Raw genomic sequence first — 12,701 nt, 5'->3', positions numbered from 1 at the left:
GTATATTTAGGTGGTTATATTGATGGGAGTTTGGTTCACGTGACAAGTGAATTCTACAGATTTCATTTTAATAAACACTTACAAAACCAAACGTTCTCTATTATAACTGCCCAACTCATAATAATTCCGAGTAGCAATATTATTTTAATAAACACTGAGTTTATTTGGTAAATGAATGTTTGGAAAAAAAAAAAAATTAAACAGTAGTGATAGAAATCCACCCATTAGATGCAGCCATCTTGTTTTCGCTCCAACTTATCAACAAGGCAATACTTATGTTTTAAATAAAGATACTTTAAAATAAGTTAAAACATCAAAATCCTATTCAGGTAAGGAAAAAATTTATCTTGCCTTTGGTAACATTTTGTTTTTTGTTTCTTACTATTTTTTCGTTTCTGTTAAATAAATGCCCTTTTTTAAATCAGTCCTCAACATTTAACAAAACACTGGTAGAGAAGCACTCAGTAAATGTCAATGTGACAATATGGATCTGAGATTTATGCACATTTTGAAATTGTTCACTCTGGAAAATACTTTTACAAATAAAATCGGTACTTTATTGAGAAAGATGCGAAATATGTCAGTTGAAAAACTAATTTACGGACATCTTTATTGCTAAAATTCGACTAGAAACTTTTCCGTCATTTTTTTTTTTTTTTAATGTAAACTAACATTTTCAACAGATAAGTTGGCAGGATTGCAGTTTACAGGGAAATCAAGGGACGCAACTCCTGCCAAACTAAAAAGGACGCAAACAGAATCACCGGGGGGCACCTGTTTCAATTTTTCTTTTTCTTGTTAATTTAAATGAACTGTTTGAATAAGTTATTTTTTTAACAAAGGAAGAACATAGAACTTTATAAAACAGTTATAAATTATTTTAAGAAAGAATTATTTTAATAACATAGAATTATTTGAAGAACATAGAATTTTATTAAACAGTTAATTTTTAAAACGAAAAACAGTTATGAATTATTTTAAGAAAGAATTATTTGAAGAACATAGAATTATTTTAAGAACATAGAACTTTATTAAACAGTTAATTTTTAAAACGAATACTGTTCGCGGATGCATCTGATGATTCATGGAAAACATTCACCCTTCTCTCTTTTTCGCCATAAAAATTCCATCAGATGCAAGCCGAACATATTTTGTCGATTCCCAAACTTTCGTATATGTTTTTTGGCGTGTGACCATAGTCCTTCAATAGTCTGTGTGTGCACTGAAGGGTCCAACGGATCAACGAAGTTGTCTTCGTGGACGACAGTGTCGTGCTCATAAATTCCTTGAGCGAGTCGATCAAGTCCTTGGTAAGCCGCCCAACCGTCAGAAATAATTCTTGTTCCTGGCAGGCACCATGAATTTATGATTGGAAACAGGGTATCTCGATCCCTATTTCCCACTATTGCGAAATTGCACAAATTCGAGCCTCTTTCCACTGCGCCAAAAAGCCAAACGCCCTTCCTCACACGTCCCCTATTATACTTTCGTCGGAAAAAATATGACTCATCCACCTCCACTTCTTTAGGTGTCGAATGTTCGTCTCTCCCACCTAACATGATGGGATGGTCCAGCATGTCCTGTTCACAGACTTCTCTTATGAATGACATCCAATCTACGATTGTATGGTTACTTACACTTGCTTCCTGTTTAATTTTAATCTGCGGCATCTCCATGCTCCAACTGAGCAAAATAACTAAAATCTGCTTTATTGTCAGATGACTTCTCTGTAAGAAGGAACCCATCCTTGGCAAACCACCCTTCTTACAGACAGGACACTTCCACGCAAAACCATCCCCTTTGGCTCCGTTTTTATAGAGAATTCGATCTCTCTCACACGAGCTGCAGAAACTCCTATTCGGTATGAGTCCCAATGAGGCCGCTGTTTGTAACTGTACCTCGTTATTTGGTGGCAGCAAATTATACAAATGCTCATAGGTCCACTTCTGCTCTTCCACTTCAGTCGTAGACATAACGTGGTCAACGATAGTAGTTCTCATTTTGGTAAAAAAAATAAAAACGTAAAGAATAAAAGTATAATAAAAGATTGTAAAAACAAAAAATTAAAGAAGAAAATAATTTAGAAGTAAAACGAATAAAAAACAAAGGAATTAGAAAGAAATGAACTATTCAAAAGAAATCTTAAAACTTGTTATATTATTCCACGTGTAGTAGGTTCGGTTAAAATTCGTAATTTAAAAATTGAAACAGGTGCCCCCCGGTGATTCTGTTTGCGTCCTTTTTAGTTTGGCAGGAGTTGCGTCCCTTGATTTCCCTGTAAACTGCAATCCTGCCGATAAGTTTTCCTCGTATACCGTTTTCCTATTTTGAACTGTAATATTTTGCATATATCTCAATATAAATAAGCACCCGACAATTTTTAAAGATCGTTAAAAGAAAATTTGACGGTTTATTATACACGACCCAAGAGTTATGTCCCTTTGTTTAATATAGTAAGTATTATAATTAGTGAAGTCATTGTTTTGTAATTAAACCGGTTTATCGACGGGAGATAACTAAAAACTCAATTAGGTAAATTTTCTTTCAATAATTGTTTTCATCGATAATTATTTTTTAACCGATTATTTTTCGTAATTTTGGAGAGTTTAATTACGGCGACATTACGTTCTAACATATCGTTTCTTTCTACTAAAATGAATAAATTCTATTGAAATAAAAATAAAATGATTTTTCTGTGACCCCTGTGTGTGCATGACACAGCACATGTACGTATGTATATATATATGAAGTATATATTAGTAATATAATATTACATAGGATGATGCAGAAGTATAGGCAACATGACGTCCGCAACAAACTATCAAAAACATTTTTTTTTTTTAAGTCAAGTATTGTAACCCCATTTGGATTTGTTTTACGATCCACAGATACAAAAAAGTTGCCAGAAAACAAATATAACAAATAAATGTTAGAAAATGTAAGATAAGTTCGTTTTCTCTATAACTGGATAAGATTTCAATATTGTTTTTGTAAAATGTTTATTCTGTTCGAAAAGCAAGCTACATTGAACGCTACCGATGAACAAGAAAAAATGGCCGCGATTTCTTTAAAGACTCGACAAAAACTTCAAAATAAGAAATAAAAGAATGGGGATTTGTTTTACAATACACGTGGTACGAAAAATTTTCAAATAACAAATAAATGTTATTAAAGACAAGTTACTCTTCTACCTATCTGATAAAGTTTTTGTGGCTTTACTCACTTTAAAACGTTTATGCGGTTCGAAAAACTGTCTAGATTCAGGTGAACACAAGAAAAACTTGCAGCGAATGTTTGAAATTTCGACGATGAGTTAAAAATTGTAATCGATTTATTTGGACAAAAACTAAGTTTTTCTGTCGATTTTACAAGGGGTGTAATTTTTTAAAGTCTGTTTCGATTATATTTGATATGCAAGAATTGAACTCCGAAATTAAGATTTGAACTTCGGTAAGACAATCAAAATACATTCGCACATTAGAAAAAATGGATTTGTATTACTGTACACATAGATTCGAAAAAGTTGTCAAAAAACAAATATATAACAAATAAATGTTATCAAAGGCAAGATAAGTTACTTTTCTACCAAACTGGATATATTTTTCGTGTTTTTATTCAATGTAACATGTTTATTCAGCTCGAAAACCATACAGTGTTTACCAATGTATTGGAACATTCAAGATGGCGTCTTATTCTCTCTTTAACACGGTAAGTGTGGAAAAAGATGTTATAAATAAAAAACCGGATAAAATACTGTTAAAAACTCGCTCAATATATGTTACCGTGACATAGGTTCGGTGGGTTTTTAATAGTATTTTGCATAGTTTTTTTTATTTATAACACCTTTTTCCATACTTACGGTGTTAAAGAGGGTGCGAGACGCCATCTTGAATTTTCGAATACATCGGTAAAGACTGTATGTTTTTCGAGCTGAATAAATATGTTTTCATTGAATAAAAACAGTTTGGCAGAAAAGTAACTTATCTTCCTTTGATAACATTTATTTGTTATATATTTGTTTTCTGACAACTTTTTCGAATCTATGTGTACAGTAATACAAACCGGAAAAAACAATTCATTTAGAATTTGTATAATTTATCTTTTAAAAACTTTTAAAGTTGGTTACTTGCTTGGTATTGATTACGTAATAGCTTTTTTTTTATTATTTAAATTATTTAAGAGCTTTATTTTTTAAAATTTCAGACGTTAAATGAATGCACGTTAAAAAACAAAACAAAAATATTTCAGGTAATATTTAGATGCATATCATAATGTGATTGTACGGATAAGGAATAAGAAAGCTGGAAAAAAATATAAATTTAAATAAAAACATTGAAAGAAATGCAAAAATTTGTATTAAGATTGACTTAAACAAATTTACAAGTTCACAAATAAAAATTACAAATATAATTTAAGACTGTCTTTCCCTAATCTTCTACAAATATACATTATATAGAAATAAGTAATATTTACGCCATAGAAAGAGATGGGGATATCTATGAAATCTAAACAGTGAATAATCGCATTAAAATATAGAAAGTGAAGAAACATTCGTGAAAAAATGTTTGGCCCTGAAAAGGGCCGTTTTGGGAATTTTTTTCTTTTGAAGAAAACGCTTTTTACTTGGCGCTGGTGTACTTGGTGACAGCTTTGGTTCCCTCAGAGACAGCATGTTTAGCCAACTCACCAGGGAGAAGGAGACGGACAGCGGTCTGGACCTCACGGCTGCTAAGTGTTCTTTTCTTGCTGTAATGGGACAGACGGCTGGCTTCATTAGCGATTCTCTCAAAAAGATCGTTAACAAAACTGTTCATAATAGACATGGCTTTGCTAGAAATTCCAGTGTCAGGATGAACTTGTTTCATTACTTTGTAAATGTAGATGGAATAACTTTCCTTCCTCTTCTTTCTCTTTTTCTTGCCATCACGGGCAGGTTTAGCCTTACCGGCTTTCTTAGCGCCTTTCTTGCTAACTTCAGTGGGGGGAGCCATTTCGACAAATTAGAAATGATAAAGGCAACGTCTTCCCTTTCCTTTTTATACGAAACACGCCGGCTCCCAGCAACAATCAAAATTTTCTCTCTCAAATCTCTCGTATTTGATTGGTCAGAAACTAGCAACAAAACTACACAACTTGTGAAAGCACTTAAAACAGACAAAAGAACGCCGTTGTGTGAGCGGTAAAATAATCAGCAGTTGGCCGGAGCCGATCTACGCGTATTTAAGGCAAGTTGCGTGCGTTTTGTAAATTAAAGTCGTTTGAGCTTTTTTGAAAGAACAGCAAAACCTAAAGATGTCTGGTCGTGGTAAAGGAGGTAAAGCCAAGGGAAAGAGCAAGACTCGTTCATCCCGTGCCGGACTTCAATTCCCCGTTGGTCGTATCCATCGTCTCCTCCGCAAGGGTAACTATTCGGAGAGAATTGGTGCAGGTGCACCCGTCTATTTGGCTGCCGTCATGGAATATTTGGCCGCTGAGGTTCTCGAGTTGGCTGGAAATGCTGCGAGAGACAACAAGAAATCCAGAATCATTCCCCGTCACTTGCAATTGGCCATCCGTAATGACGAAGAATTAAACAAATTCTTGGCCGGAGTGACCATTGCCCAGGGCGGTGTCCTTCCCAACATCCAAGCTGTACTTCTTCCCAAGAAGACCCAGAAAGCTGCCAAGTAAATTCTCTTATTTCCTTGACACAACACAAACGGCCCTTTTCAGGGCCACCAACATTTTCCCGAAATGTTTTTCGTCAATCTTAATTAATGCGATTTTTTATTTCTGACCGTTGTGATTCTTTATAATTTTTTTTTTTTTTGCATTTATTATTTTACGCACCTTCAGTATATTAAATATAAAATTTAGCCTCATCATTTGAATTTCGTTTGAATTAAATTGAAATGTCTTGTCATACAACATGCGGTGAAAGTTTGTCGCCATCTTGTTTTGATTTCGCTTATTCTATCTAAAGAGATTTTTTGTTGTGTTTCTCCATAACTCGCTTGCATTAACTGTTTCCAATGGCAAACGTGAAAACACCAATCGACATCATATTTATAATATAGTTATAAATGGTATTTATAATATTATAAATAGTCATTTCGATTTCTTTTTAACTTGAAATATATCCAGAAGTTGAATGATAAACCAATTGGGGTTTGTATTACTATACACATAGATTCAAAAAGTTGTCAAAATACAAATATATAACAAATAAATGTTATAAAAGTCATGATAAGTTACTTGTCTACCAAACTGGATATATTTTGTAACATGTTTATTCAGCTCGAAAAGCATAGTGTTTACCGATGTATTGAAAAATTAAAAATTGGCGCCCGACTCTCTCTTTGACACGATAAGTTTGGGAAAAAGAGTTAAAAATAAAATCTACACAATACTGTTAGAAACTTGCTCGGTATATCTTAACGTGACAGTTTTGGTGAGTTTATAACAGTATTTTGTTATTTTTAGGTCTTTTTCCCAAACTTACCGGGCCAAAGAGAGAGTCTGGCGCCAGTTTCAATTTTCCAATATATCAATAAACACTATGTTTTACGAGCTGAATAAACATGTTACATTAAATAAAAACTCTACTTAGTTAGAAAAGTAACTTATCTTTGTTTTGATAACATTTCTTTATTTAGTTCTCATGAGAGGTCATGCGACAGCAAGTTTTGCTTTAGGTTACTACTGTCTCAGGTTGAATAATTAATACAAGGGAGATAGGACTTCCATGTAATCATTTTTACTTGAAATCAAGTGACATTAAAATCATCATTCTCCACATTTTAGTTGTCATTATTTTGCATGTATGATCAAGTGGCAACAAGCCAACATCATCCTATAATTTGCAGTCAATTATTGTTACTTCAGTTTGAGTACAAACTCTCCCCACTGACTAGAGCTCTGAAATAAATTGTCATTGACTGAAAGTTGTTTATTTCAATAATTAAATAACATTTTCAACGACATATATTTGGTCATAAAATAATTTATCCTAATACAAATGATTTGAATTCCTGGAAAAAAGGCATTTTTATCTAAAATGGTACATGTGATTTAAGAACAATTTCAAAACTACTTTAAAATTAGAGATCAAGCGAGAGGAAGTATTCATGAAACTTTTACTGTCTCAATTTTAATACAAGGGAGATAACTTAGTTAAATTAATTCAGAGTTCTTGAACTTCACATGTTACATTATCTGTATCATTTTTTGAGATCGTGTGACATTAAAATCATCATTCTCCATATTTCAGTTGTTTGTAATTATTTATGTTGCATATTTGATCAAGTGGAAACAGCTCAACATCGTCCTACAATTTGCAGTCAAGTTTTGTTACTATTGTTGATTAAATACATTTCATAACAACCATTTTTTACACACATCCCAAAATTCTGTATTAATCTGTAAAGTAAATAACATTTGTAAATAATTCATGTTATTCTTTAGTATTTTATCTAATATCTATTTTTACTTATCTTTTATGTAATTCCTATTAAAAAAAAAAGAATTACTACATATCCTTATATTTTGCTACACTAAATGGCGGGCACTAACTATTTTGGGTAATGCCTTGAAATGATTTTCCCGATTGTCTCTGTCTCAATGAAATTAAATTTCATAGAAAATAAACCCGAATTTGAAAGTCAGCGGCAACGTGTGTAAAGTAGGATAAAAAAAAATGCAGAAGTATAGGCGACACGACGTCCGCTGCAAACTATAAAAAACAAGTTGTCAGAAAGCAAATATATAACAAATAAATGATAGCAAATGTATATAAGTTAGTTTTCTGCCTTAGTTAATAAGAAAATATTTTACTATTTTTATTTAATGTAACATGTTTATTCGATTCAAAAGATAAGCAATATTAAACGCTACCAATGAATAAGAAAAAAAAACAAAAAAAAACAGCCGCGATGTCTTTGAAGAATCGACAAAAACTTCAAAATAAGAAATAAAAGAATGGGGATTTGTTTTACAATACACATTGTACGAAAAAAAAAATGGTCAAAACTTCAAACAACAAATAAATGTGGATTTGTATTACTGTACATAGATTCGAAAAAGTTGTCAAAAAAAACAAATATATAATAAATAAATGTTATTAAAGGTAAGATAAGTTACTTTTCTACCAAACTGGATATATTTTTTCGTGTTTTTATTCAATGTAACATGTTTATTCAGCTCGAAAAACATACAGTGTTTACCGATGTATTGAAAAATTCAAGATGGCGCCTCACTCCCTCTTTAACACCGTAAGTTTGGGAAAAGTTGTTATTAATAAAAAACTAGACAAAATACTATTAAAAACCCGCCGAATATATGTCAACTTATGTCACGGTAACATATATTGAGCGAGTTTTTTAACAGTATTTTATCCAGTTTTTTATTTATAACACCTTTTCCCAAACTTAACGTGTTAAAGAGGAAGTCAGATGCCATCTTGAATTTTCCAATACATCGGTAAACACTGTATGCTTTTCGAGCTTAATAAACATGTTACATTGAATAAAAACATGAAAAATATATCCAGTTTGGTAGAAAAGTAACTTATCTTGCCTTTGATAACATTTATTTGTTTTTTGACAACTTTTTCAAATCTGTGTGTACAGTATTACAAACCCATAAATGTTATTAAAGACAAGATAACACACTCGGTTCGAAAAACTGTCTAGATTCAGGAGAACAAAAGAAAAACTTGCAGCGAATGTTTGAAATCTCGACGAGTTAAAAATTGTAATCGATTTATTTGGACAAAAACTAAGTTTTTCTGTCGATTTTAAATGCGGTTTCGATTCTATTTGATATGCAAGAACTGAACTCCGAAATTAAGATTTGACGTTCGGATAGACAATAGAGAAAATTCAAAGATATTCGCACATTAGAAGAAACGATTCATTTAGAATTTGTACAATTTATCATCTAATAACTAAATTGGTCACTTGCATTGCGTTAATTACGAAATCAATCTTTTTATTATTTAAAAGCATTCAATTTTTTTTCTTTTAGACGTTAAATGAATGCCCGTTAAAAAACAAAACAAAAATATTCCAGGTAATATTTAAATGCACATTAGTATGCGAATGGCTTTTTAATGTGATTGTACGGATAACGAATAAGAAAGAGGGATGAAATTATAAATCAAAATAAAGACATTAAAAGAAATGCTAACATTTGTATTAAGATTGACTTAAACCAATTTACAAGTTCAAATAAAAATTGCAAATACAATATAACACTGTATTTTCCTAATCTTCTACAAATATATATTATAAAGAACTACGCCATAAAAAGAGATGGAAATATTTATGAAATCTAGTGTGAGTAAGTGCATTAAAATATAGAAAGTGAAGAAACATTCGTGAAAAAATGAGTGGCCCTGAAAAGGGCCGTTTTGGGATTTTGTTTTCTTTGGGAGAAAACGCTTTTTACTTGGCGCTGGTGTATTTGGTGACAGCTTTGGTTCCCTCAGAGACAGCATGTTTAGCCAACTCACCAGGGAGAAGGAGACGGACAGCGGTCTGGACCTCACGGCTGCTAAGTGTTCTTTTCTTGCTGTAATGGGACAGACGACTGGCTTCATTAGCGATTCTCTCAAAAAGATCGTTAACAAAACTGTTCATAATAGACATGGCTTTGCTAGAAATTCCAGTGTCAGGATGAACTTGTTTCATTACTTTGTAAATGTAGATGGAATAACTTTCCTTCCTCTTCTTTTTCCTTTTCTTGCCATCACGGGCAGGTTTAGCCTTACCGGCTTTCTTAGCGCCTTTAGAGCTAACTTCGGGTTTAGGAGGCATTGTAATGTTCAATACTGAAGGGAACCACTCGCTCGAATGCTTTATATATTAGTAAAACCGGCTCCCAGCGAGCGTTGTATTTGCTACATTTTCATTGGTTGTTTAAAAATTAACACAAAAGAAAATTTGAAATACGAAAAGAGCGCTAAGATATCAGCAGGTGCTCGGTCGCACGACCGTTAATCCCGTTAATCCTAATGGCGGGCACCGACTCTTTCAACACCTAAACAAAACTTATGTGTAAAAAAAAAAAAATCAAAAACAAAAAAAAAACGTATGTGTGTGTCTTTTCAACACGTAAACTAAATCATTGATTTTGCTGTAAACTAAATGGTGATTTTTTAAAATGATTTTTTACCGATTTTGGAAAACGGGATTAATACATTTTCGTTTTTTAAAATTCAAAATAAAATTATATTGAAGAAATAGGCAACATTTTAAATTTTAAAACGATAAATCGGGTTTGTATTACTGTACACAGATTCGAAAAAGTTGTCAAAAAACAAATATATAACAAATAAATGTTATCAAAGGCAAGATAAGTTACTTTTCTACCAGACTGGATATATTTTTCGTGTTTTTATTCAATGTAACATGTTTATTAAGCTCAAAAAGCATAGTGTTTACCGATGTATTGGAACATTCAAGATGGCGTCTTATTCTCTCTTTAACACGGTAAATGTGGGAAAAGATGTTATAAATAAAAAAACCGGATAAAATACTGTTAAAAACTCGCTCAATATATGTTACCGTGACATAGGTTGACATATATTCGGCGTGTTTTTAATAGTATTTTGTATGGTTTTTTATTTATAACACCTTTTTCCAAACTTACGGTGTTAAAGAGGGTGTGAGACGCCATCTTGAATTTTCCGTAAACACTGTATCGTTTTCGAGCTGAATAAACTTGTTACATTTAATAAAAACACGAAAAATATATCCAGTTTGGTAGAAAAGTAACTTCTCTTGCCTTTGATAACATTTATTTGTTTTTTTGACAACTTTTTGGAATCTATGTGTACAGTAATACAAACCCCGAAAAACATACAGTGTTTACCGATGTATTGGAAAATTCAAGATGGCGTCTCACACCCTCTTTAACACCGTAAGGTCGATAAAAGTAATTAAAAGTGAGATATTATTGATAAATGTGTAGTAATGCCTTTTATTTCAATATTCATAAACAGTAAAACAAAGTCGATAAAAATTCATGATCGTTTAGTTACTATGGCAACTAAAACATGTCCTTTGCTCCTGCGTATGGAGAGGTCAGTGTTTTTTTTTAGGGTGTTCGGCAGGGAACTCTAATCGCGACCAGTACCACCTTTCCAAATAGGTAGAAGAATAACTTATCTTGCGTTTGATAACATTTATTTGGTATATATTTGATTTTTGACCACTTTATCGAATCTATGTGTATAGTAATACAACCGCTCCATTTTTTTTTTTTTTTTTTTTTTTTTTTTTTTTTACTTGAAATAACAAAACGAACAAGTAGTAAAAGTAACAATTATATAAGAAGCACCAAAGGTAAGATAAGTTATTCTCCGGCAAGACTGGAGTTTAGGTGGAAAGATAATCTTAACCTCTCTATCATAAAAACGGCTGTAGTTACCATGTAAACAGTAATATCGGTATTACAGAAGGTGACAGTTTTAAATAAGCAGAAACAGATCTTTTTCTTTAAATAATAAAAACAATTGTTTATTTTAAATAATATATACAGATTTCTTTTTATATTTATAAACAATATAAATAGAACATTTTATAATTTGAAACAATGTAAACCTTTTTTAATTTTAGACAACAAAAACAGAAGTGAATTCAAATAGAATACTGGTAGAAACCCACCAACTGCTGTCATGTTAACATTTTTTTGTAATATACTTGTTTTTTGAAAACTTCCGTTTTGTTGTCTATAGTAAAAAAAAAAAAAAATGTCCGATGTTGCTGGTTAATGCCTTTACCAACAGTGCTAGTGAGTAAACGATCAGGACATATCTATATCGCCGATTCACAGGCCGCGATGATATTCAATAGGTCAATCAACATATAAATATACAAATCCATTTCATTTAATAAGATAGATATGTTGTGTGTATTTGATCTGTTGATTCTTTTTCCTTATTCTGCCAAACGAATGAATCAATCTATAAACATTTGTAATGCTTTTATTTGAACTTTGATATATACATGTGAAGTTATCTCTAAAACACTCTTTTGTTCATTTTTTTTTTAATTTTACAATAGAGATCAGGCGACAGCAAATCTTTTTAGGCTACTACTGTCTAAGTTAATGCAAGGGAGATAACTTAGTTAAATTAGTTATCGAAGTTTACCTGTAATCATGTTTACATGAGATCGCGTGACATTAAAATCATCATTCTCCACATTTCAGTTGTAATTTTGCATATTTGATCAAGTGTCAACAAGCCAACATCATCCTATAATTTGCAATTAATATTTGTTACTTCAGTTAAAGTAAAAAGTCTCACCACTGACGCGAGCTCAGAAATAAATTGTCATTAACTGAAAGCTCTTTATTTCAATAATTCAAAATCATATTCAACGACATATATCTGGTAAGAAAGTAATTCGTTCAATGTGGAGAGAACTTAAATGCCTACTAGACACTATCCTCGAGTGTTTAAAGTCTCTCTGTACAGGGGTTTGTCAGAACAACCTGGCATGAGGATACTTAAAAACGGGATGTGTGAAAAATGATGTGTTCATACCTGTGGTATTTAAAACACGAATTATTTTTACTGGTTGAAAAATGTGAACATGCATTTTTGAAAATTCTTGCTTTATTTGGAAACTGAAGAGCAGTGGGCACCTAAACGATCAAGGGAAATAAAGATATTCATCGAATCGCATCTCTTTTCGCTACAGACTTTATATCTCAAT

The 12,701-nt window shown here is 32.0% G+C and overlaps 1 protein-coding gene and 2 pseudogenes across 2 annotated transcripts; 1 reads left to right on the top strand and 2 right to left on the bottom strand.

Annotated features, from left to right (window-relative positions):
• Positions 1-4,593: 4,593 nt before the first annotated feature.
• On the bottom strand, positions 4,594-5,055 carry LOC145240144 (histone H2B, gonadal pseudogene; annotated as a pseudogene). Its single transcript, XR_013862490.1, has one exon. The product of XR_013862490.1 is annotated as a histone H2B, gonadal pseudogene (transcript).
• Positions 4,821-5,706, top strand: LOC145240143 (histone H2A-like). Its single transcript, XM_080103748.1, has one exon. The coding sequence runs from the start codon at positions 5,293-5,295 to the stop codon at positions 5,668-5,670; it is 378 nt and encodes a 125-aa protein (XP_079959874.1). The 5' UTR covers positions 4,821-5,292; the 3' UTR covers positions 5,671-5,706.
• A 3,542-nt stretch (positions 5,707-9,248) lies between these two features.
• On the bottom strand, positions 9,249-9,799 carry LOC145240142 (histone H2B, gonadal pseudogene; annotated as a pseudogene).
• Between the last annotated feature and the right edge of the window lie 2,902 nt (positions 9,800-12,701).

This window comes from Euprymna scolopes, chromosome 19 (genome assembly GCF_053919585.1).
Source record: "Euprymna scolopes isolate OS-2025 chromosome 19, ASM5391958v1, whole genome shotgun sequence".
Lineage (NCBI taxonomy): Eukaryota > Metazoa > Mollusca > Cephalopoda > Sepiida > Sepiolidae > Euprymna > Euprymna scolopes.
This window is presented reverse-complemented; position numbering and strand designations above follow the sequence as displayed.